This window comes from Coturnix japonica, chromosome 3, assembly GCF_001577835.2.
Source record: "Coturnix japonica isolate 7356 chromosome 3, Coturnix japonica 2.1, whole genome shotgun sequence".
Taxonomy (NCBI): domain Eukaryota; kingdom Metazoa; phylum Chordata; class Aves; order Galliformes; family Phasianidae; genus Coturnix; species Coturnix japonica.
This window is the reverse complement of record NC_029518.1, coordinates 98,693,591-98,716,176: the sequence shown is the minus strand read 5'-3', so window position 1 is coordinate 98,716,176 and position 22,586 is coordinate 98,693,591. Positions and strand designations below refer to the sequence as shown.

At 45.1% G+C, this 22,586-nt stretch overlaps 1 protein-coding gene across 4 annotated transcripts in view; it reads left to right on the top strand.

Annotated features, from left to right (window-relative positions):
* Positions 1–17,145, top strand: part of TFAP2B (transcription factor AP-2 beta) — a 30,984-nt gene extending 13,839 nt beyond the window's left edge. For 2 of the 4 annotated variants that reach the window (XM_015859866.2, XM_032443746.1), the window contains 4 exons: positions 4,539–4,758; positions 6,705–6,823; positions 9,220–9,361; positions 11,629–11,977. In XM_015859866.2, coding sequence (XP_015715352.1) covers positions 4,539–4,758; positions 6,705–6,823; positions 9,220–9,361; positions 11,629–11,929 — 782 coding nt within the window. In that variant the 3' untranslated portion in view covers positions 11,930–11,977. Of the gene's footprint in view, positions 1–4,538; positions 4,759–6,704; positions 6,824–9,219; positions 9,362–11,628; positions 11,978–13,284; positions 13,348–15,272 lie in introns of those variants that run through there. The other 2 variants (XM_015859864.2, XM_015859865.2) reach the window with 2 other exon arrangements.
* Positions 17,146–22,586: the final 5,441 nt, after the last annotated feature.

The following is a 22,586-nucleotide window of genomic DNA, read 5'->3' as shown; positions in this document are numbered from 1 at the left end:
TATGGTAAAATCAGTCGTCGTCACTCAAATCCCTGCGTGGCCCGAGCGAGAAGTTAATTTTTTGTGACTCTGGGGCACAGTCAGTGACCTTAACGTTATCCCGATGTATTTATTTACTTTCAGCTATTCCTGAAGCCCGGCCGTACCTTCACATCTGATTTAGCACGAAAGGCCGTTTTAACCCAAACACCTATTTCGTTGTCTCCTTGCAGACACACTCTCTTAAAGACATTGTTTTAAAGAAACATGTGAAAGGAGTTCTTTTAACTTTGTTTTTCCCCAATAACTATGAGTCGAGCAAAACTCCTCCCTACCCCCCTCTTGAAGTATCCAGCAATAAATGATTAACTGAAAACCACTCCGGACACAGCCTTCCAGATGATAGATCTGGGAATCTAAGCGTTTTCTCCATTTGCCCATTGAGCCTTGAGATTCCTTTTAATTTAATGCACAGCAACTTCGGAGGGAATATGTTTCACTTTGAAACGTGCTCCTGGCTTCCTGGGGGAAGGGGAGCTAAGAGGAGGAGGAGAAGATAGGAATAAGAGGGAAGGGGATGTTTACACTTTCTGTATTTGCTCATTAAGACTTAAGCAATGATTGGGTCTTTAGTGGCAGCGGGCAGTCATTGTCCCTCTATTTGGTGACAAAGGCGGACCCAATCACCAGGAACAACACAGCCTTGCTGCTCTGATGGACTTCTTGCTCACTTCACACCCAGTAGGCAGATTAAAGGGGCTGAGGGCTGTTTGACACCTCTTCAGTAATTAGTTCGCCAGCGCTGTTTGCTAATAAGACATACTAATCGCCATGGATTGTTTCATTAATTGATTGATTGATGCATCGGCGATCATATTTTGCAACGTTACTGCAGCGATGTCCGTAGCTCAGAGTTCCTCCCTCTTCTTTTTTTTCCAGCTATTATCAGGCTACGATTCTATTTATCCCTTCAGTTTGAGTGGTGTTCAAATGCCCTTTTAGTGCCATTTACGCTCCTGCGTGCGCATTTTCGCTCGTGTGAGGACAGCAGCCCCACAGAGAATCACCACCACCGCAAAATAATAATAATAATTTAAAAAAGGGGGGAAAAATAAAAAGAACCAACCCCTAAGACTTAATGTATGCACAGAAAATTGTAAACATGTAAAGAACTGAAAGCTTCACGCTGAGTTTCGCCATGCTCCATTTCCCCACCATTTCCTGCTGTCGTTTTAAAGCGATCTCGCTCATCTAGAGATCCCGTTTGCAGGAACAGTATGCTTATAATTACTAACAAATCAAGCGGCTACTGTTGCTCTCTCGCTTTATTGATAAGCTGAAGAGAAATGGAAGGGGAAGGGATGACAAAGAGGGTGGAAGTCACCACGGGGGAGAGAAAGAGGGAGGGAAGAAACGGGGGAATGGGGAGAAAAAGCGAGAAAGGGGATGATTTGAGAAGGAGGAATGATGGGAGAGCGGTCACGTCCGTAGTTAAATACAGTTCTGGAGCAGAAGGACAACAAGAAGTAAATCAGTGGGGAAAAAAAAAGTTGAAGCGGAGGTGGTGGGGACGTTGTGCAGTTGTGTGTTGTTCTGTCAGCAGCTACAGCGACCCCTGAGCTACGGGGAGAGCTGACATCGACTGAGAATCACCTCCCGTTACGGTGCGCATTGGTTTGCACGCCCGCGGGGCTGTGACACGCGCAGTGCACACGCGGACGCGTGTGGCCGTTCATCCCCGCGTTCTGTTCTCTCTGTCTATAGCCGGAAAGCGACAGCCCATGATAAACATACAGATCCGATGTAGATAGCGATAATTCATTCCATGGCAAACACGGATTTTCTTATTTTTTCTTATTTTTTTTGGAGGAAGCATTAGGTAATTTACAGAAGATACAGAACATAGATAGAACACATCTCTCTGAAGCTATGAAATCGCGATAGATATGCTTACACCGCCTGGAAAAGCCTGTGGAGTGGGATGGGTGTTATTAAGGCTCCCAACTGCTCGCTGTGTTCATGCAGTACTTTTTTAGGGGGGGGTGCAGGGAGGGAAGGGACACCGCTGGGAGCAATGGGACTCAGCAGAGCAGGGAAGGAGTCTGGCTGCTCACCGACAACAATTCGCAGGGGAAAACCAACCCCCCGAGCACGTGAAAAACCCCATATTTCAGAGGTTAACTAATGTGAGAAGTGCCACGACGGGCGGTGTGAGGTCTCTTGAAATCGTCGCACGGGTAACTCTCTCTTTAGTGAGTTTAGACTAAGATCAGATGGCCGCGGAATTGCTGCCTCTTGTTTAATTTCTCAGTTCACTGGACAGTGACCTGATAAAGCGGTCACTAAATATAGCCACGGTAGAGGTGCGCCCGAACCACTGAGTCCGTGTGTTTGTCCGGAGGAGGAGAGAGAGAAAAAAACACACCAGACAACAGCCAACCTACCAAAACCAGTGATGAAAAACCATTTGGTGTGGCAATGCGTTAATCCAACTCTTCTTTTACTTTGTCTTGATGGTGCGCTCTCATGATGCTGCAGAGCGCTGTATGTGGCATATGCAATATATCTATGTATAACAGGGGCAAGACAAAGTCTCTTATTTTTACTACCCCGAAGGAGTCTCTTCCTACAAAATCAACGGCAAAAATCCTATTAAGAGCAAGGAAAGGCTTCTAACTCTCTTGTTACTGTTACTGTGCAGATCTTCAACTCTTTGCAAACGCCTTTATGAGCTGCATAATGTGCCCAACTAAAAATAATAGAGAAATAGGAATCCGTTTCACTTTCCGATTCCCTGAAGAACAGCCACTCCGAATAATTTGTTTATACTGGAGACTATATACAGGCAATACGTATATCTGAAATCGACATGCCTTTTGGTTTTTAGCTGTTATAGGGCTTTTATTGTGGGGGTCTGGTCTGGCGGTAGGAAATGATCTGTAATAAAAACAGTGAAACACGGTTGTGTCTATTCCATACGCTGAGGTTATAAAATTGGCAATTGCCCAGTAGTTAGCACTTGGTAATATATTAGGATACCCGATCTTATTGTTTAGCAACTCCAGACGACTTAAATATCCCCTCAACCCTAATGGCTTGATTCTCCAGATATGTCGCAAATAAACAGGGTTTTTATGGCTAATAGCCGGCATATGCGCACAAATAGAGCTCTCTGATTTGCCGAATCGGTTTTGCAATTTATTTGAGTGGGAAAACGGGAAGAGGGCGAAGCGGTATCAGAGCTGTGTGAGGGTCTGTAATCAATTAAGCGTTCTCTACCGCGGTCGCGGAGCTCACTCCGCGCGTCGCGTTGTGGCGATCCGCGAGGAAGCAGCGGTAGCAGCTGTCAGCTCTTATTAACTCCTGCATAAAACATACCTTAAGTACGGTTTGTTATCAATTACTCGCCGAAATGAAACAACTGGGAAAAGGCAGGCGAGGCTCCCTATAAATTAAAGCGATTGGTTGATTGATTAGCGCACCTGCCGTAAATCAGAGCGGTTGAGCGCAATTATGAGCGAGCGGTTGAAGATCATTTGCAAACAAAAACCAGGGGCTCATTTCGTGTTGTATGTTGGGTGTCATAAAGGAGATTTGCTCGGCCTGATCCCCTCCTTTACTCTTAACACAGCCCTCGTTTCTCAGAGCAATGGGATCTGTTGGTCGTGGGCAGGATAAAAAGTTTCTGTTTTGTTGTGGTTGGCCTTTTTACTTCTTTATTATTATTATTATTAAATCTTTCATAACTTCCTTTCCACAACTCCCAGCCCTCCCTTTGGGGGCTGGAACTTGATGATCCTTGAGGTCCCTTCCAACCCAACCTATTCTATGATTATATATAATACCGTACTCAGATCTCCTTTCTGTAGAAACAGATGAGTTCTCACTGCTTTGAGGACAGCACAACATGGTTCAGTTGGTGCACGTCATGATTTAAGCCGAGCTGTTCATCTTTTTTCTATTTTTATTTATTTTTTTTCTTTCTTTCTTTTTTTATCAGAAGGAAAAGGCTCATCTTGTTTCATAAACCAGACTTAATAAAAACACAAAGCAATAACAGAGCTGTCTTCTGGTTGCTGTATCCTCCAGCCTCCACACTTATTTAAGGCAGCAACTCCCTCAGTGTAGTGAATTTATTCCTGGCTCAGCTTAGAAGTAATGGGAAACATGAGCGAAAGAAGTAATGCTTTTTCTTTCCTTGCAAAGCGTCAGGTGCTGTCAGCTGTACAGAAACACGGGGAAGGGGGAGCAGGAGGGGGAACGAGAGACATAGAACCCGAAGTTGCCAAATGCTTCAGACACGTGTTGTATTTCTCAACAGTTGAACCCTTCACAGAGGCTGTGCTGCATCACCATCCTTGTTATTATCACATTCCTTGTTATCCTCCCCAAAACAGCGTGGGTTGTTGGGGGGGGGGGAAGAACACATCCCCTTTTAGTTTACTGTAGAGCTGAAAAGTTCCCTTTCATTTTGCTCTGCTGTGCGTGTTAGAGTGTGGTTACGCTGTGCTGTTCGTGCCATGACTTTTTCTCCCCTCCCTCCCTTTTTCTTTCTCCAGTTCCTGTCCCTCCAAAATCCGTTACTTCTTTGATGATGAATAAAGATGGCTTCCTGGGTGGAATTTCGGTCAACACCGGAGAGGTGTTCTGCTCTGTCCCCGGCCGCTTGTCTTTGCTTAGTTCAACTTCCAAGTACAAAGTAACAGTGGGAGAAGTTCAAAGGCGCCTTTCTCCCCCAGAGTGTCTGAACGCATCCCTGCTAGGAGGAGTACTGAGAAGGTAAGGGGTTGGGGCGGCTGTGTTACTGTGAGGGTAAGATGATAAGATGGCTCTGAGATGAATGTAGGGGAAGTACAGACAAATCGAGCCCGGTGTAGCTTTAATCAGAGCTTCTCGAAACATAGACTATCAGCAGCTCGGGTAAGCAGTAATTTGAATTTCCGTCCGGAGAGGGTTGCTATCGGAATCCTTCGCAGTTGGTGCAAATCACCTCCTAATGGCCCGGTCAGTGTTGTTGAATAACTCTAAGTAGTTAACGTTATTGGTCCTTGTTAAGTGAGCGGTAGGGAGCGACCTCCAGGCCTGGGTACTGATCCGCTAAGCGGAATATTGCTCATACACTAACGAGAACTTAACCTCCGAAGTCACCAGCTGGATGAACACGGAGAAGGGGCTTTACCTTCCTAAAAACGAATGAAAGACTTAATTGTCAGCGTGACTTTCCTCTAGGAAAGCTGACCTAAGAACACACACCGAGGGGAACAGAAAAGACGTTACGGTGGACGTTCTCCCAAGCCAGTGGAAAACGGGGAGAGTACAAAATATGGCAGACTGAGGAATAAAGAGTGGCTTCATGCAGCTCCCTGATACGTATGAACTGGATCAGAATAAATCTCAGTCTACGCATAGAAGTTGCAAATCTTTGAGTAGGAAGGGTACTGCCAACTAGTAGACAACGTAGTAGGCAAACACGCCTTGTTTGTTTGTTTTCCTGCAGTTATTACGGTGTTGAGGTCAGGAGCTCTGTGTCTGGAGAGGGGTACGATGCCCCGCTCCGTGCAGTCATCCTATAACGCACGTGGGAATGAGGAGCTCCTAAAATAGCTGCCGTTCCACGTGGATGTCTGTAATCAATGCTCAGCCGCGATCTGTGCCAGGGAGAGGAGCAGAGGTTTGCTTAGAGACGGCAACACGCCTGCAAATGGAGCAGGAGGACATCGGAGAGATACAGTGTAGAAAATGTAATTATCAAGGAAAAGAAACCTCATTATAGAGCTTCAATGGATTACCGGAGATGGCCCAAGCCGTAATCATTGGCTACTGCTGACTTCAGTTCCTATCTTGAATCTGAATTTTAGACAAGCTTTGGTTCAGGGCAGATGAAATATAGGAAGCTGTTCTGCCACGTACCCCTATTTATTCTGATAGCAAATAATGGGAAGCCAGCCTGCTTTCTCTATCATTACTGGCTTCCTTTTTTGTATGTGTGACCGCTAAGTTTTAAACATTTGTTAACTAAGAACCAAGAAGTTTTTGGGATGGACTGTAATCTCAGTGCCAAAATTCTCGCTGCTATCATAGGTGGAAGGATTCCACCCCTCGAGCTGTACATACCTACGGGTGTGCGAACAATAGCTCCGTATTTCCCACCTATGGCTCGCTTATCCTTTCAGTGTCCTTATCAGTAACCTCCGACGAATATTCACGTCTTCCTTCAGGCGCCCAAATCCCCGTGTAGAACGCAGTGCCTCCGGGTGAGCATTGCCTCTCCGCACGCGTTCACATGGGCACGAAACGGATCCTAAGTGCTTTCCCGCATTCTGCCTACCCGCAGTTCACCCTTCGATCATTTTATTTCTCATTTTTTTATTCCTTCTTATTATTCCCGGGCTAAATGATTATTTATTTCTCCTCTGTCTTTCTGTCCAGCTCCACGTTCCATCCTAACAGAATGCCATACAGTAGGAACTCATTTGTTCTTTAGCTCAGAACTCTCTGCTATCTGCCATTATTTGATTTCCCTGGGTGAAAAGTGGGTTCATCCCCACTCCCACCCTTGGGAGAAATTAAGCAAATAACAGCAAACTCGGGAACAAATCAGCCCACCCAGAGCGCTGAACGCCGGGTGAAAACCTTTTCAGGGCTCCACTGACTGCACAGACTGAACGTTTCTTCCAGGAACACCGCGGGGCTTAACGACCGTCTCGATTTCTTTGCAATTCTAGAGCCAAATCGAAAAACGGGGGGAGATCTTTGCGAGAAAGGCTAGAAAAAATCGGTTTGAATTTACCAGCCGGCAGGCGTAAGGCTGCAAATGTCACTTTACTCACCTCCCTGGTGGAAGGTAAGCAAGGGTCGCAGCTCCCTTCACACCCCCTCCCACCTCGGGGTTGACGTTTCGCGAGGCACTAAAGGCTTTGGGGGATCAGGTGGAAAAGCCTCACGGAGGTGAAATGTAGGGTGGGTTGGAGGAACGTTTGTCAAGGATTCCGTCCCAGAAAGTGTCCCCGGAGGGGGGACTGGGGCTGATGGCACGAATGGTGTGTGCGTGTGTATGTGTATGTATGGGCTCGGGCTGGACAGTCCCGTTCTTCTTTGCTATCAACACCGGGCAGTTCTCCTCGACTCCACGTCTGCTCCATCCTCCCACTAATTTGCTCCTCCCGAGTTTGTTTTTGGTTAAGGCTCATTATGGTTGACCCTCAGTGAGGAAAAAAAGTATATTTGGTGAAAGAAATAATCAATTTAAGACTTTGGGAGCACAGTTTATGATGGGTGGAACAGAACAAGGACTCAAACTGTTTCCAAGGAAGCAGAGAGGGAAGGGGGGGAGGGGGGGTGAAGTTTAATCATGATCATTATGAAGTTTCATAAGGATCAGAGAGTCCAACTCCTCATTCAGCTGATGCCATTTTGGTGTTTGATGTGTTTTCTTTGATTTATTGTTACTATATCGAAGAGCCATTCTTAAAGCCCCTAATATGTTTAGGATATGTGTAAGTTTATGTGAAAGGGAAGTTGGACCTTCTCCAAAAAACATAACCGGAATAGTAGGGATGCAATTATGAATTATATGTATCTACGTTACACATACACACTGAGAGGCGTAGGAATAATCCACTTATCTCTTCCGCATACGAGCATGCATAAACATTTGTGCTAGATATTAACTTTCCAGCTCTTCTTGGTGGAGTTGTGGCAGCGATAAGCCCTCACCGCATGCAGAGCTGAGGCTGATAGCAGCTCCTCGTGGTAGTGCAGGGCTCAGATACAGGCACAGGGGTGCAAGCTGTAGGGGATGTGCAGCATTATGGATGCACCCTGGGTGCTGATCCACACCAATGGGTGTGAATTAAGCTGTGTGCTCTACTCACAGCAAAAGCAAAGCTGGCTTGAAGTCTCCAGAGCCCATCAGGATACATAGCGATGCTAAACCCCACGTTAAGAGAGTAGGAAGGTGTGTGCTTTGCTCTCCTGGTTTCCTTACAAATCAACATCAGTTTCTTTCATGAGAGCTTCCTCCTTTTGGAAGAAGCTGCACCTGGTGGGGGTGAAGTTTGCTTGGTGCCAGCAGCCAGGCTTGGTTGATGCTGTCATTGTACTCCAGCTGGCATCAATCGAATGTCACTGGGGAGATGGGGCAGCCACTGTGGGAATACCCCACGTACCCTCACATTCAATTAAGAGCTTTGTTGATTAGAAAGAAGCTTTGGGAAGCAGAGATGACGTTGGAAAATGACTCCTGGTCGTTAAAAGTAACACAGTCCTGGAGTTATTAGACCTATCTGTTTTGCGTGTTGGAAATCTTCCCCTTTGCTCCCTCAGGCAGTGCTTTAAAGGGTTTAACACTTTATTCTGGAGGAGTTGAGCTATAATCTGGTGGAATCCCCTTAGAGTCTGGGGGTGCTATTTCTTTTTTAATTACTTTTCACCCTCTTCTTTTCCACCTTTCTTCGACTACTGTCTCCTCATGGCATGGAGTGCATCAGTAGGGGTTTGATGACTCAAACCTCTCTGTAGGCAAGGAATCAGGCAGTGGAAATGACAGTTATAATTAGAGGACTTAGTATTGTTCACAGAAAAAATTGCCATCAGTTGATGCCCTTCCATAGGTCAAAGGAGAGTTCTCATTACTGGTGGTCAGTTAAGAGAGCAGAGTAATGAACTCTGTCAGACAAAATAGACTTATTTCCATCATTTTACCGATGGGACAACAATTATAATAACAATGTAGGTGCCATGTAATCCTATACAAAGTTAACATCAAAGTTAACGTTATATCCACATTCATAAAATGTTGGAGAACATTCTTCCACTGTATTGAAATAGGGATATTTTTGGTGCTCTAGGGGAGAGTTGAGTCCTTCTGTCTTTTGGGACTTGCTTAGTTTCCCCCCTTTTTTGGTCCAGTTCACTCAAATTTGTGTGTGTGTGTGTGTGCGTGTGTGTTCTCTGCCACCGTTCCACATGGGATCAGTTGCATTCATGTCTATAAGCCATCATCAGCACATTGCTGCAAAGACAGCTGTAAATCTGTACCCAAAACTTCCTATTTCCCCCAACATAGGATTTATAGAGAGAAAACCAGTGTCTGCATCTTGGCCTTAAGGTGCAGTTGGGTTTCTAAATGTGACTCTAAGAGCTGATGTCTCCCAGAGGGCAGCAGAAAAGCATTACAGGATACTTTGGCAGCTCTGCTCCAGCCCAGAAGTGTTAATATCCCTCTTATATCCTATCCAGGTGAGGCCGTTCATTTAGCCCGGGATTTTGGGTACATCTGCGAAACGGAGTTCCCAGCCAAGGCTGTTTCTGAATACCTGAACAGACAGCACACAGACCCCAGCGACCTCCACTCCAGGAAAAACATGCTGCTTGCTACAAAGTGAGTGCCAAATTATCCATCACTCCCCTGGAAAAATCTCCCATTACCTTAAGCCCTATGTCTGAGGTCAATTTAAAGGTGGACAGAGTCTCCAGTCCCAAAATTATAACAGCCTCAGGTAGAAGAAGGGGTGCCCACATCACCACATTGGTAGGGTAGTGCTCATTGTCTGTGGGTCACTCTACAGTTGTTATCCCTATGGAGGATGCGTGGACCTGATCCCTGGCTACCACGTGTTTTTTCCAAGCCATCCTTAATCCAAAAGCCACCATGACAAGGCAACAGCCAAAAAGTGGGCTGCTTCTACGTCATTGTACACCTGTCTGCCTGCAACGTCTAATCCAGATGGTTTAATTAAGAAAAATTAAAAAAGAAAAAAAAAAAAAAAGGGGGGGGGGGGGGGGGGGGGGGAAAGAAGACAGGAAATCCAACAAAAATATCGTGAATTGATAATCTTGCTTGCTCTGGTCCCCCTGACACAGTTCTCTCCATGGGGACTTTGCTGGTGGCTTTGGTATGCAAGTCATCCCATACAACATTCTTAACCTAGTACTCGGTCCTCAGCAGTGGTGCTGTGCTTTTACCTCTCTCTCTCTCTCTCTCTCTCTCTTTTTTTTTTTTTTTTTTTTTTTTTTTTTAAGTGAGGAATAGGAAAAATAAGGAAAAAGAGCAGCCCAAAGAGCTCTCATTTATTTCATGCTCTGGGACGTGTCTTGCCTCTGATGACAGTGTAATTTAAAGAAATATATGGAGGGTTGAAAAATCATTTGCTCAAATTCGTCCAGATGTTTTTTAGACGTGATTGGAATTTGATTGCCCTTTTCCGCAGGGTCAGAAGATATTAATGTCCCAGAACTTTAATTGCTCACAGACCCTGCTTTGCTCTTTGAAGATGTAAAATGTTGCACTCATTACTGTTTGTTCTCCAAATTCAAAGTTTCCTCTCTTGCACTTTCTTAATGGATAATACACATAGAAGTAGACCTTTATCTTTCTCCACCCTCTGAAACCTTTAACCCACTGGGAATTTCAGGCGATGAGAGCTGAATGCCTTTTTAAAGTGTTTCTTTTTCTTTTTCTTTTTTTTTCCTTTTATGTCTTTTTTTTTTCCACATACTTTCCCCCCCCCTTCCCCCCCCACCCTGAGTCCCTGGGTAGGCATCTGCTGAAAGAAATTATTCCCTCCCAGCTCCCATGTTCCTACATGGCCTTGACACCTGTTGATATGAAGGCCTTCTGGACTAGAGCAATGCAAAAGGAAGAAGTGGGAAATCATATGAATAATAATAATGATAATAATAATTAAATCTGATTTTCAAAAGTGTGGAAAATAAGCAAGGGCCACGTTTCCTCTGATGCTTCAATTGGTCGTTCTCTCCCCAGAACAAAATAGGAAGTGCTAGTTTAGATAAGCCAGAATGGAGCTCTAGAATCCAGAACTTTCTCAACAAGGCTGCATAGCCCAAGCAATCTCAAGAAAGATTCCATTTAGTCCTTTCACCACATTCCTGTGCCCTTCAGCAGCACGTGGCTGTGATTTTTCTCCAGGAACAACACTGTTGAGAGTTGTTTTAGGCCATGGTCCAGATGGGTGGTTGGCAGACACAAGGTATATCTCCAACTCAGCTTGGTCATTTTTGGGTTCACCAAACAGGGTTGGGTTTTCACAGTGCTTTGGAGATGTCCTTGTGACTTCAGGAGAGATTTGTATCTCTGGACCTCCTGTTGTACTGCAATCGCAGAAATCTGTTTCCTGAAGAGCATCACCCTAGGCATGGATTCTAAGTGCTGACTGCACTTGATGATCTTTTCCAACCTGAGCAATTCTAGGATTCTATGACTGTCCTAGGATGATCCTCTAGCACTGGTGGGAGAATCATAGAATGGTTTGAGTTGGCAGAGACCTTAAAGGCCGTCTGTTCCACTCTCTGCACTGAACAGGGACAACCAAAGCTCCATCAGTGCTCAGAGCCCAACCAACCTCACCTTGGCTGTCTGCAGGGATGGGGCATTAACCACCTCTCTGGGCGGCCTGTACCAGTGCTTCACAACCCTAATTGCAGATTCTCAGGTTCTATGGAAATCCTAAAGGAAGGGTGAAAATTTTCCATCCTGTGTTCTGGGATAAGCTTTGGCTTGAACTTGCTCCTTTCTTCAGCCTTAGTTGTCTCAGAGAACCGTATCAAGTGTGGGATGAGTCTAACCATCGCTTTTCTCCCCCTTTCTCTCTTTTCTTCTCTTTCTTTTCCTTTCTCTCTTCCACTCAGGCAACTTTGTAAAGAATTTACAGATCTCTTGGCCCAGGACAGGACACCCATTGGAAACAGCCGGCCCACCCCTATTTTGGAACCAGGCATTCAGAGCTGCTTGACTCATTTCAGCCTCATCACCCATGGCTTCGGGGCTCCCGCTATCTGCGCCGCCCTCACAGCCCTCCAAAACTACCTGACTGAAGCTCTCAAAGGCATGGACAAGATGTTCTTGAACAACAACACTGCTAACAGGCACACATCTGGCGAAGGACCAGGTAGTAAAACTGGAGACAAGGAAGAGAAACACAGAAAATGAGAGGAGGAAAAAAAAAATAAAAAAAAAAATAAAAAAAGGAAAGGAAAAGAGGAAAAAAAAAAGCTAAATAAAAGGAGAAAAGAGAGAGAGAGAAAGAGAGAGATAATCTTTTAAAACAAAACCGTCTTAATTTTAGCTTTAAAAAATATTGGATTGGGCTTTGGAAGAATTCTATTAGGTAGGAGAAAATAATAATAATAATAAAAAATAATAATAATAAAAGAAAGATGATAATTTAAGATCAGAGGAGCACAATGGCGCAAGACCAGTGGTTCAGAGTCTCTTGCCAGGAACATGTGAAGACAACCACCAGGATTTCCTTTTTTTTTTTCCCACTTCTGCTCTTTCATGTTTTTTTTTTTTTTTAATAATGATTTGGGGAGGGGGAGGAGTCTAATAATAATTAATAATAATAATAAAAGAAAGAAATGAATAACTTATTGGAAGAAATCGGAGAAACATTTTTGGTGTCAGTGCTTTGATTTCTTGAGCTGCACGGTCTGTCTTACTCTGATTTGATTTATTATTATTTTTTTAACGACGTCCTGTCTCCACCTTAGATAACACAATCTTCCAGAGTGTTCCTTTCTGAGCCACCCATCACCTCGTCCCTGGCTCTTCCCCATCTCATCTCACCCCCTTGTCTCTGTCTAGACTAGGAAAGGAGGGCAGGCAATGCCTAGGCTACCGAGACTTCTCCCAGAGACATCACCATCAACCACTCATGGCTGTCTTTGCTTAATGGCATCAGATGGGACACTTTAAGTCACGGTAGCTCAGTCCAATTAGCTCACTCTAGTTTTTTAAGAATCCCATTATTATATTATTCCTGGTCTAGACAGACTCTCTGTTTGGATTGCCAACGTTTACAGGTGTGTATGTGTGCGTGTGTGCGTATGTGTGTGCATATGCGTATGCATGCACATAACCCCGTAGGGGTGTGTGTGTGTGCTATGTATGTTTGTATATATATATATGTATATATCTGGACATATACATATATATATTTAATATGTGTGCATCAACCACACATATTCATGCATGCAAACATACCTTTGTGATTTAGTGCAATGCCTTGTCTATAATGGGTTGCAAACTTTGAAAGTAAGGTCTGGTACAATGTCAGTGCTATCTGATTTCTTAATTTCTGAGGTCTCCTCTTTCTCTAGGGAGTTTTATATTCCTAACTATGCCAATGTTTCAGTCCTTAATTTCCTCGAGTAGAGTGTGTATGAGAGATATCTTTCCCCATTTTAAAAGAATTGTTAACAGCAACAACAACAAAAAAGAGTGATATGAGTATGTAATTCTTTCTCAGGAGTATGCACTATTTTATTTTCTTCTGTTTCCTAAAGCTTTGCCCGCTTGGCTTATGAGCTTCTTCAAAGAGGACTAGAGATCCCTACACAGTATATCAGGTACAGAGAAAAAAAATCCACAATTCTGATATTCTGATACTTTTTTTTTCTTTTTTCAAATCAAAGCCAGTTGTTTCCGAATTCCGTAGGTGCACTTCTTTAAAGAAGCTCAAAGGGAATAATTGGAAAGAGATAAAACTATGAGTTGAAATCGAGGTGTGATACTGCAAAGAAAATAAGAGCTGTGTTGAATGTTACCGCGCTTGCTTGGCATCGGGGCTTTGTACCAGGGAGGAAAGGGCTGCCATGTGAGCTGGCTCCTCGTGATGGGAGCGGGGAGGGTTTGCCAGGGAATATCCTGGTTTCTCATCTCAGTCTGATGAAATCTGCTTCTCTTAGAAAGCTTTTCAGAACTGTCTTGTGACTCTCGCTTTGGAATGAGTCGATGCGGTAGGGGGAAATCTGCTGAACTCCAATGTTTTTCTCGGTGGTTTGGTGCGTGACAGGATGTCTTATGCATATGATTTGGGAGGGGTGGGGGAAGTAGTCTGATTTCTTCTTTCTTTCTTTTTTTTTTTTTTTTTTTAGCATACCTTTTTCTGTCTTAAAAAAAAAAAAAAAAAAAAAAAAAAAAAAAAAAAGAAATAATGCTGAAGCGTAAGGACATGAATTGTTGTTTGGATTCTGCCCTATTGTAATTGCATGTATTTCTCAGTGGGGCAGGATTCATGCACTAATGCATCTTTTTGCTTACGTTAGAACAGTTTCTGGGTATGCGTGGGGTAAAGCCTGGAACTGATGGCAAAAATTCAGTGGGACCAGGGCCTCCCCTAGCACCTCTCTTAGATTTGCAGTGCCCAGTGCCACCAAGCTGAGCAGGCACAACTGATTCACAGAGTGGGCAGGGGAATATCTTCCAAAGTGCGCAGTGGAGAGAAATAATTTAGCAGTACTCTCCTCCTTGGCCTCCAATGAAAAGTTCTTAAAGCAAAGCAGACAAAACTCTTGATTTGTACCCAGAATTCTCCAGCTACCTTAGGTAGTACAGACAAAGGAAGTATCAGCTTTCATCCTGCATGGGGTGGACATGTGGCAATAGAAGCCCAGGGGTTGTCCTGCCTTGCTCAGCCCCAGGGAACACCCAGCCCTTGTGAAAAGTTCTTCATCCTTGGTCCCTGTGGGACAGAGTGCTGTGGGCATTCTTATGTGAGTAGAGTGGGAAACTGAGGCAGGTGGGTTGCTGTGATGAGCAGGGAATGGCCTTCATCTATGGCATCAAGCAATGGGTTTGGCAGCTGGCAGATCCATGCAGATGTCCCCAGAGGAGTTGTAGATCCTTGGGCAACATAGATCTCACGGAACCCCCACTGTGATGCTGGGGACCTCGGGACTGAAGAGCAGCCCTGACCCTCCAAAGCCTTCTCTTTGCTCATCACTACCCTCCATCCTCCTGGAGAGCAGAAAAATGGGTTCAAGCAAAGGACATGGTCTTGAAGTAGGATACATGAGGAAGAGTAGGGATGTGTGTGGATGTCTATTGAGAAGAAAGAATGTTACAATCTGAAAGCAAACCTGCCCATTGAGGCTATTTTCTGAAAACCAGCTCAGTGTTGAACACTATTTTGTCTTTGTGAGGAACACACGGGTCCAAACACTCCAACATCCCCAACTTGGGGGGGGATGCTACACACCAGGGAGACAACTGGTTAGAGCTGAGCCTTCCATCTCTCCAGCTGCAGGGGTGGGGAGGCATGGGGACCCACTGCTCACCACCCAGAAGCTTCCAGATAGAGGTCTGGGGGGGACACTGGGGTGCTCCTTGGTGTTGGAGGGGATGTTGGGGATGCTTTTTCCTTTTAAATGTGAAAGGGCATCACACCGCCACTGTGACCTAATGGGGAGAGGGAACTGCTTGCATCTTATCAGGGAAAGATCTACACACAAGTGTGAGGGCCTGATCCTGCTGCTGCTGACATCTTCCCTAGGTGAAGGTTTGGTCTCCTGGAGCAGGACCTAAAGGCTGGGAATGTCAAAGGGAGAGTTTCAGTCGACTCCTGGCAACTTTGGATCTGCCCTTTGTGCCTCCTACCTGGAAGAGACAGACTGCAAGAGGCCAGGCTGTGCTTTGCTCAAGCCAACATAAAATCCCTACTGCTTTCAGAGGGACTGCCCTGTTCTTTTATTCTTTTTTTTTTTCTTGTGCTTCCTAAAGTCCAGAGGAAAAACAAAGAAACAAACCATGATGTTTCTGATTCAAAAGCAAGCAGGGAGAAATTAGATGTAGGAGAATACCCACCCATCTCTGTTGAGAGGACACATCCAGCTCCTCCCCAGAGGACACATCCATGCTTGATGGCTGTGGGTGCTGCAGATGGAGATCTCCCCAGAGCTGATTTCAGATTCCCACTGTAAACCCTTTCCCTGTTGCCCTGCTCTTTCCCAGCCAGACCACTCGTACTGGCTGGGCATCTCGGACGTTTATCTGATAATTGAGTTATTATAAGATTCCTTTTTTCTCGGGATGGTAAATCAATAAACAGGAGGATTAACTCAGCAGCTTTGCTTTGTAACTCGAGGGAAAAGTTTGAGGAGAGACTGTGAAAAGTTTGTTTTCAAACCAAACAGGTGGGTCACTGTAAGTTTAATTTCGTTCTTAGCCTTGCTTTTCCTTTTCTTCTTTAATTACAACTCTGTTTGCTGTTAGAAAGAGCTCAGTTTTCGTCCTCTCCTCGACTTTTTTTTTTCTTCTTTTTTTCCTTTTCCTTTTCCTGGTTGCTATTCACACAAGGTGTGAAGGAAACAAGAAGCCAATGTTACAGGAAACCTTTCACGACATGGCGGTTTCTCTAAAATCAAGTGGTTGCATCTTGTCCCACCCAATGGAAGTTCTCTGTGAGAAGCCGCTCCGAGTCCCTTTGCATCCCGATCCCAGTCTCTCCCCATAACCCCGAGTTTCTATGTGGGCTGGGTGGTGGGGGCGAGAAGGATGAGGTTAAGACATTTTGCTGCCCCCCAGGACCCACTCAATCCCCCTTCTCACGTCTTTCTCGTTGGTGTAATGCAGATCCATTCAGTTTGGGTTGAATAAAGAGATTTCAGTGCTGGGTTCAGCAGCCCTAAGCATTGCCAGATGGATCCGGGCAAAAGCCCCTTCCCCTTTGGCTTCCCTGCGTGAAAGACCGTAGGCTTTTTACAAATAGTCTATTTTCTTATACAAAGATGAAAAGTAATAAATAAATAAGAGAAAATATCCCCGAGCGCACTGGCAAATGCTGGAACATTTTGAGAGTGACGAAATGTTGTGTGCCAGCAAGAAAAAAAGGAAAGGAAAACCAAACCAATGCAAAGCAGTGGAGGAAATAGAAAGAAGAAAGAGGGTAGAAATACACTCTCCTTTCTGTGCCCCAAATGATCCCTCTCACCTCCTCTTCTTGAAAAAAAATCTGACCACGAAGTGAGAAATATGGGTTTATCGACTCTTCCTGAGAAGAAATGCAGAGAGGCATTCGGTGTTGAGTTTGTATATATTTATTTATGCTTAATTTAACAGGAATGTGTAAATATGGCGAGCAAGTAGTTTTTGGGTTATTTATCTGTGAATCTATACCTCTGTGAATGGGTGGGGGAATTTAAAAGCAAAATAATAAAAAGGAAAAAAAAAAAAAGGAAAAAAGAAAACACACAGAAAAAAAAACAAAAAAAACCACGCTTGACTAGATAGTATCCTATCGGAATCTCTTCTGTTCTTTATAGACGAGCTGTTATGGTAATGGGTAGAAATTGGTTTCTTGTCCCGTGATGACCTGATTTACATAAATAATAAGAATAAAAACAAAGAGATTGTTGTGTTTTGTTGTATTTTCCTCTTCAGTTTTTTTAATTGTTATTTTACAACTTTTTAATTTAATTTGATTTGATTTTTTAAAAAAAATATTATTTTTCGAACGTTGGTGCCGCTTCAGTTCTGCAGACGGATTCACTTCTAACGCCATGAAGTCTTTTTTTTCCCAGTGGAGTCTTTGGGAAAATACAGGACGTGTCTCTACATTAAAAAATAGAAAAAAAAAAAGAAAAAAAAAAAAGACAATAAATATTGCTTCTCAGAAATGTTGGTATTTTATTTCTGTCTTACTCGGAAGTGTCTGTATTTTTACCACTTTTACTTCTTCATTCTAAGCAGACCTATAATAAACCTCACGTCATGTTTACGTGATCTTTCATTTCAATTTGCCTTTACTGGCTGAGTTAGCAGTAAATGTTTTCATTTGCGAAGCGTTAGCCATTGAATCAAAGTCTTATGTACCATTACAAGCATTCAATATCAAGAAACTTAAAAAAAAAAAGAATATTATTATTTTTTTTTTCCCTTCGGTCCCCATTGCTGTATTACAGTTACTGTACGTTTCACTGATGTCTATGTGGATGTGAGTGTGTATATATGTAGATATATACTCTTCTATACAGAACGGGAGTGATGTTTGCGGTGTTGTTTTCTACTTCCAGGTCTTCAGTCTCAACACCAATCACTACCAAAAGGAAATATTATAAGCCACCCCCCGACCCCCCCTGTATTCCCAAATCGCCTTTATTTGGGTTTGTAAGCGGCACTGACAAAGAACAGCTGCATGCAGAGCCCCGGGAACAATCCGGAGCTGCTCCGGAGTGACTCCGTGTTTCCCCGAGGCTAAGCAAAGGGAAAAGCAGGGGCAGATGCCTCGGGATTTTTTTTTTAAAGGTTATTATTATTTTATTTTATTTTTTCAGTGCTGTCATAGAAAACAATATTAAGCAATATTCTTCTCCCCCCCTCCCCCCGTCAATTGGTGCTGGAAAGGACTGTCAATATAACCTCAACATGAAAAATAAAACCTCCTCGTGTGCTAGGGGGTCCCGGGACCGAGAGCATCGTCCTCACTGCAGTGAAATGTTGTAGCTGAATTACTGGCTGGGGTCGGGATTACCTGTTGGCTTTTAGGGGCAGTGGTAGCTAGGAGGCCTGATGATGAAGTGCAGCGGATCGGGTTTTGCAACTTAATATTCCTCATGGAGGAGGGGTGTGGGGTGAGGGGAGAGCAGAAAATAAATTCATTCCCACCTCCGTATCCCAAACTACCTCCCTTCTCCCTCTCCTTCCAGCTTGGACTACAGGAGCCGGCTCAGCTGATCGCCCAAGGTGTCCAAAATAAATCATCATCATCACCCTCATAAAACTACTATTAATAATAATAAAAAAAAGGAGAAAACATTGCAAACCACGACCCCAAAATCTATTTGGTGGGGAAGCTTTCGAGGCTCTCCCATCCCAGCCGCAGCCCGGCCGTGACCTACATTCCCTCCGTGGTGCGATGGCGAAAGCGCCCGGGGGCAGAACTGGAGAGGGGCATCGAGACAGCAGTGCCAGGGGTCGGAGCAGGGGGAAAAGCGAGGGGGTAGGGGGACAATGAGGGGGGAAAAAAGGTAAATTATCAGAATCCCTCTTTCTCTTCTTCCTATTGGGGTTTGGCAGGGAGAGGATCAAACCCCCTCCCAGCACCCCCAGAGCCGTCCCAGCTGCGAGCAGGTGTGAGGTGAAGGGTGCCCGGGGGTACAGAGCGCTGGGAAGAGAAGCGACACCGGAGCCGGTTTCCAAAAGCTGAGACCTTTTATTTTTTCTTTCTTTTTCTCTTTCTTCTTTTTTTTTCTTAGTGATTTTCCGGCTTGTTTTGTTTTCTTTTGTGCTCATCGCCCCGATGATATTATTTGGAGGAGAGCATATGTTTTGCATGAAAGCTTTCGCAACAGTCCGCGGAGTTCCCAATGGAGTCTGGGAGGGCCGTTTGGATGATAAGGGGTCGGGGATGGTGGTGGGGGGGAGGGTTTGGATGGGGGTAAGGCGGTTCAGGAAGTTTCTGTGTTGTCCGAGGGATGTGCAACAGTTATGTAAAAAAATAAATTAAAAATAAACGAATAAATAAATGAATAAATACACAAGGAGGAGGGGATTGAAATGAATGAATAAATAAAAAAAGCAAAGGAAGTTGTTTTATAACTCAGCAAAAGCGCCCGCATGGAGAAATCGGAGTCTCCTTTTAAAAGCAGACCCAATAGAATGAGGAAAGTTTCAGCCTCAGTTTCTTAATCCCCGATTCTGGTAATAAATACAGGTGGCTGCTCTGAGAGCATCTGCACTGCTTGAGGTCTGGAACCTGGTGTCAGGAAGGGAGAAATATGCCTGCTGCTATCAGCTTCACTGTATTTCCCATAGATCTTCAGCAATTCAAGAATCTGTTCTACCTACCTACCTGCCTGGCTATCTACAACCAAACAACCTACCTACCCACCTACTTACTTACCTATGTATCTACCTATCCATCCATCCATCCATCCATCCATCCATCCATCCATCCATCCATCCATCCATCCATCCATCCATCCATCCATCCATCCATCCATCCATCCATCCCTCCCTTTCTCCCACCCTCCCTCCCTTCCTTCATCCACCCATCCATCTCCTGGTCTTTCAACTCTTTGAGCTTCTCCCTCAGCTAACGTTACAAACGAATAGCCGCACTAACTACCCCTCCCCACAGGTCTGATGTTAAAATCTGCTTTCCCAGCCATGGCCGGCGGGGCTTTGTCTCTCATGCCTTGCCCCAGTCTCCTTTTTTTTCCCTTGCAACTCGAAGTACTTCTAGTTTCCATTACAAAACTTCACCTTGATTTATGTAGTCATAAACATCATTTTTGTCTTTCATCCCTCTGGGGCGAACTCTTCTTTCTTCCTTTTGCTTTTCTCCTTTTCCCCTCCCCACCTGAATGGTATGGCCCATATTTATACGAGAACTCATAAATAACATCTGGCATCCCTACGATGGAACAAGTCAAATGTCTTCAACAATCCCCACTGTCAACATATATCCCGAATTCTTTTGTTTTCTCTGTCTCTCCCATAAACAGGCACCCGTGGCTTTTTTTCTCTTCCATGTATTGGACGTGTATATGCGTGTAGTGGGACACCGTGTCATACGGCACAAAAACTCACACTTCCACCCTCCCAACACTACCGACTTCTATGAGTTACTAGGGGCAAAAATGCTCCTTGGTTTCACCCTCGGTATGGACTCGAAGCAGCGCAATAGGATGGGCACGGGGCACTGAGACCCCGGGGCATCCCACAGCCCCCCCGATCAGCCTCCCCGGGAGCAAAGGGAAACCTCTTTGCGATGTCTCCGCGAGTTAAGAGCGTCTCCGTCCCGTCCTTATCATTAAGGTGGAAGAACCGGAGTCGCACCGCAAATTACTTTGGAGCTCAGCTCAAAAATACAGCGACAACAAGATTGAAAAGTGCGTGTGTGTGCGTGTGTGCATCCTTTTCACCCGAATATTCGAAGGCGATTATTCTTATGGGGGAGAATGAAAAATCCCCCGTGATACAGGGGGGAAACAAAGGGGAAAAAAAAGAAAGAATAAAGAAAAAATAAAGAAACAAAAGAGGAAGAGGGAAGTTTAACGCTTCTCAAAGTGCATTTAAAGCACCGTCCCGTGTACGCAGCCTGACCCCCCCTCCTCTCCGGCGTGGGGAGGTGCTGTGCCGATCGTTATCGCTGCTGTTCCATAAGCAGCGCGGAGCAGAGCAGGGAAACGCTTGAGAACAGAAACCTTTGGTCCTTCCAAGGTGGTGAGTCGACGTAGAAACGGCACAAACGCAGTGACATTCAGAGTGTGACTGGCTTAAAAGCCAGGGTGAATAAGCGTGGGGGTACATTATTTTCCCCTCGTAAAAACCCATTCAAATACAAAGGAAAAAACATCTTTTAGCCCACAAAGCCATCTCTAGGACAAGTTTATCTTGCTGTGGGTGCACAGACGGTTCTGGCTCCTGCAGGACTAGCAATGAGCCCACCCGAAGCTGCCACTGTGCACCACCGGCTTTACTCTCCCCCCGTACTGAGAGTGGCTATAGGGATCGCAGCTCCCCAAAGCCCTCCACACAAGCCGACACTGCTTTATTTAATCCAGAGTAGATCCTATTTCGGCTGGGAAAAATAAATGAAAAAGAAAAAAAAAAAGAATAAAAATAGAAGGCCATGTCTGTGCAGAAAATCACACCACAATAACCGGTAATAATGGGGAGGTAGGGGGGGGAGAGGGGGGAGATTAGGGAACCTCACGTTGGAGACGGGGAGCATTTTCGGATCAATGCTTTCGGCGGAAATCAGCTGGATTTTAAGAGGTGTTTGAAGGGTGGGACCGAGCGAAACGTTCGGAAACGAAAAGTTCTGGATTCTGAAAGGAATATTTGGCGGTGAGGGAGGGAGGGAGGGGGGTTTTGTTCGGTGAGAAAAGCAAAGCCCGGCTTTAAGCTGCCCCAGTGGCGCAGCCGCTGATTCCTCGCACCCTCACACCCTCAAAACCCTGCGCAGAAAGGGGAGTGGGGCTGGGAAAGGGCAGGAGGCGGCTTTTAAACCCCTCCCGTATTGCTTTCCTGGGACATCGCCATTGCAGCAAAGCCCGGAGCAGCTGCTGGAGGGGGGGGGGGGGGGGGGTTGAGGGAGAAGGGAGGGGGTGGTGAGCAGCAGGGACCTCCTTCCTTCTGCTTCAAAGGGCTCTTTAAACTTTAACTTCGGAGCGACACGAGACGAGGGAAAGTAACTCAGCCCTGACCTGCGAACTCGCATTTTGGAAATATATTCCCCCCCCACTTTTCTTCTTATTTCCTGGTTTTGTTTAATTTTCTCTTTTGTTATTCTTATTTATTATTATTATTATTATCATCATTATCTTCTCCTTGCCCCTTCCCTACCTCGCCTTGGGAAGCTGGGGCTTGCTTGGAAAGCCTGGAAAGCAGATCTCTTCCCCCCCCCTCCCTCCGCTCCCAATCCCCCCCCTCCTCCCAAACACGCACACAAAAAACAAACAAAAAGGCGTTAGTTGCACAGAGTTTCTTCTCTCTGCATAAAAGGTGATTAATAATTAGAGGTTTGCTAGCCCGAAAGGAGGAACACGCGCAGCCCCAAAATACACGCCCTGCGTTGGGCGTTGTGCAATTCTGGAGGATGGGTGTGAAAGTCAGGAAGGGCTTTTCTTTTTTCCCTCTGGCTGTAGATACTCTGAGTGTACGTGTGTGAGTACATACATGTACTTCGGTTACTGACCTGCGGGAAATATTTTACAGCTACTTATCTCTCCCCGCGCGGAAAATGAAGGCGACAGGACAGGGTCGTTTCCTCCTTTCTGCCTCTTTCTCCTCTCCCCGCTCACACTCAGCAGCCCCATCCCGTGCAGGCAGCCTTTCACCGTCCCCTTTTATTTACCCCCAA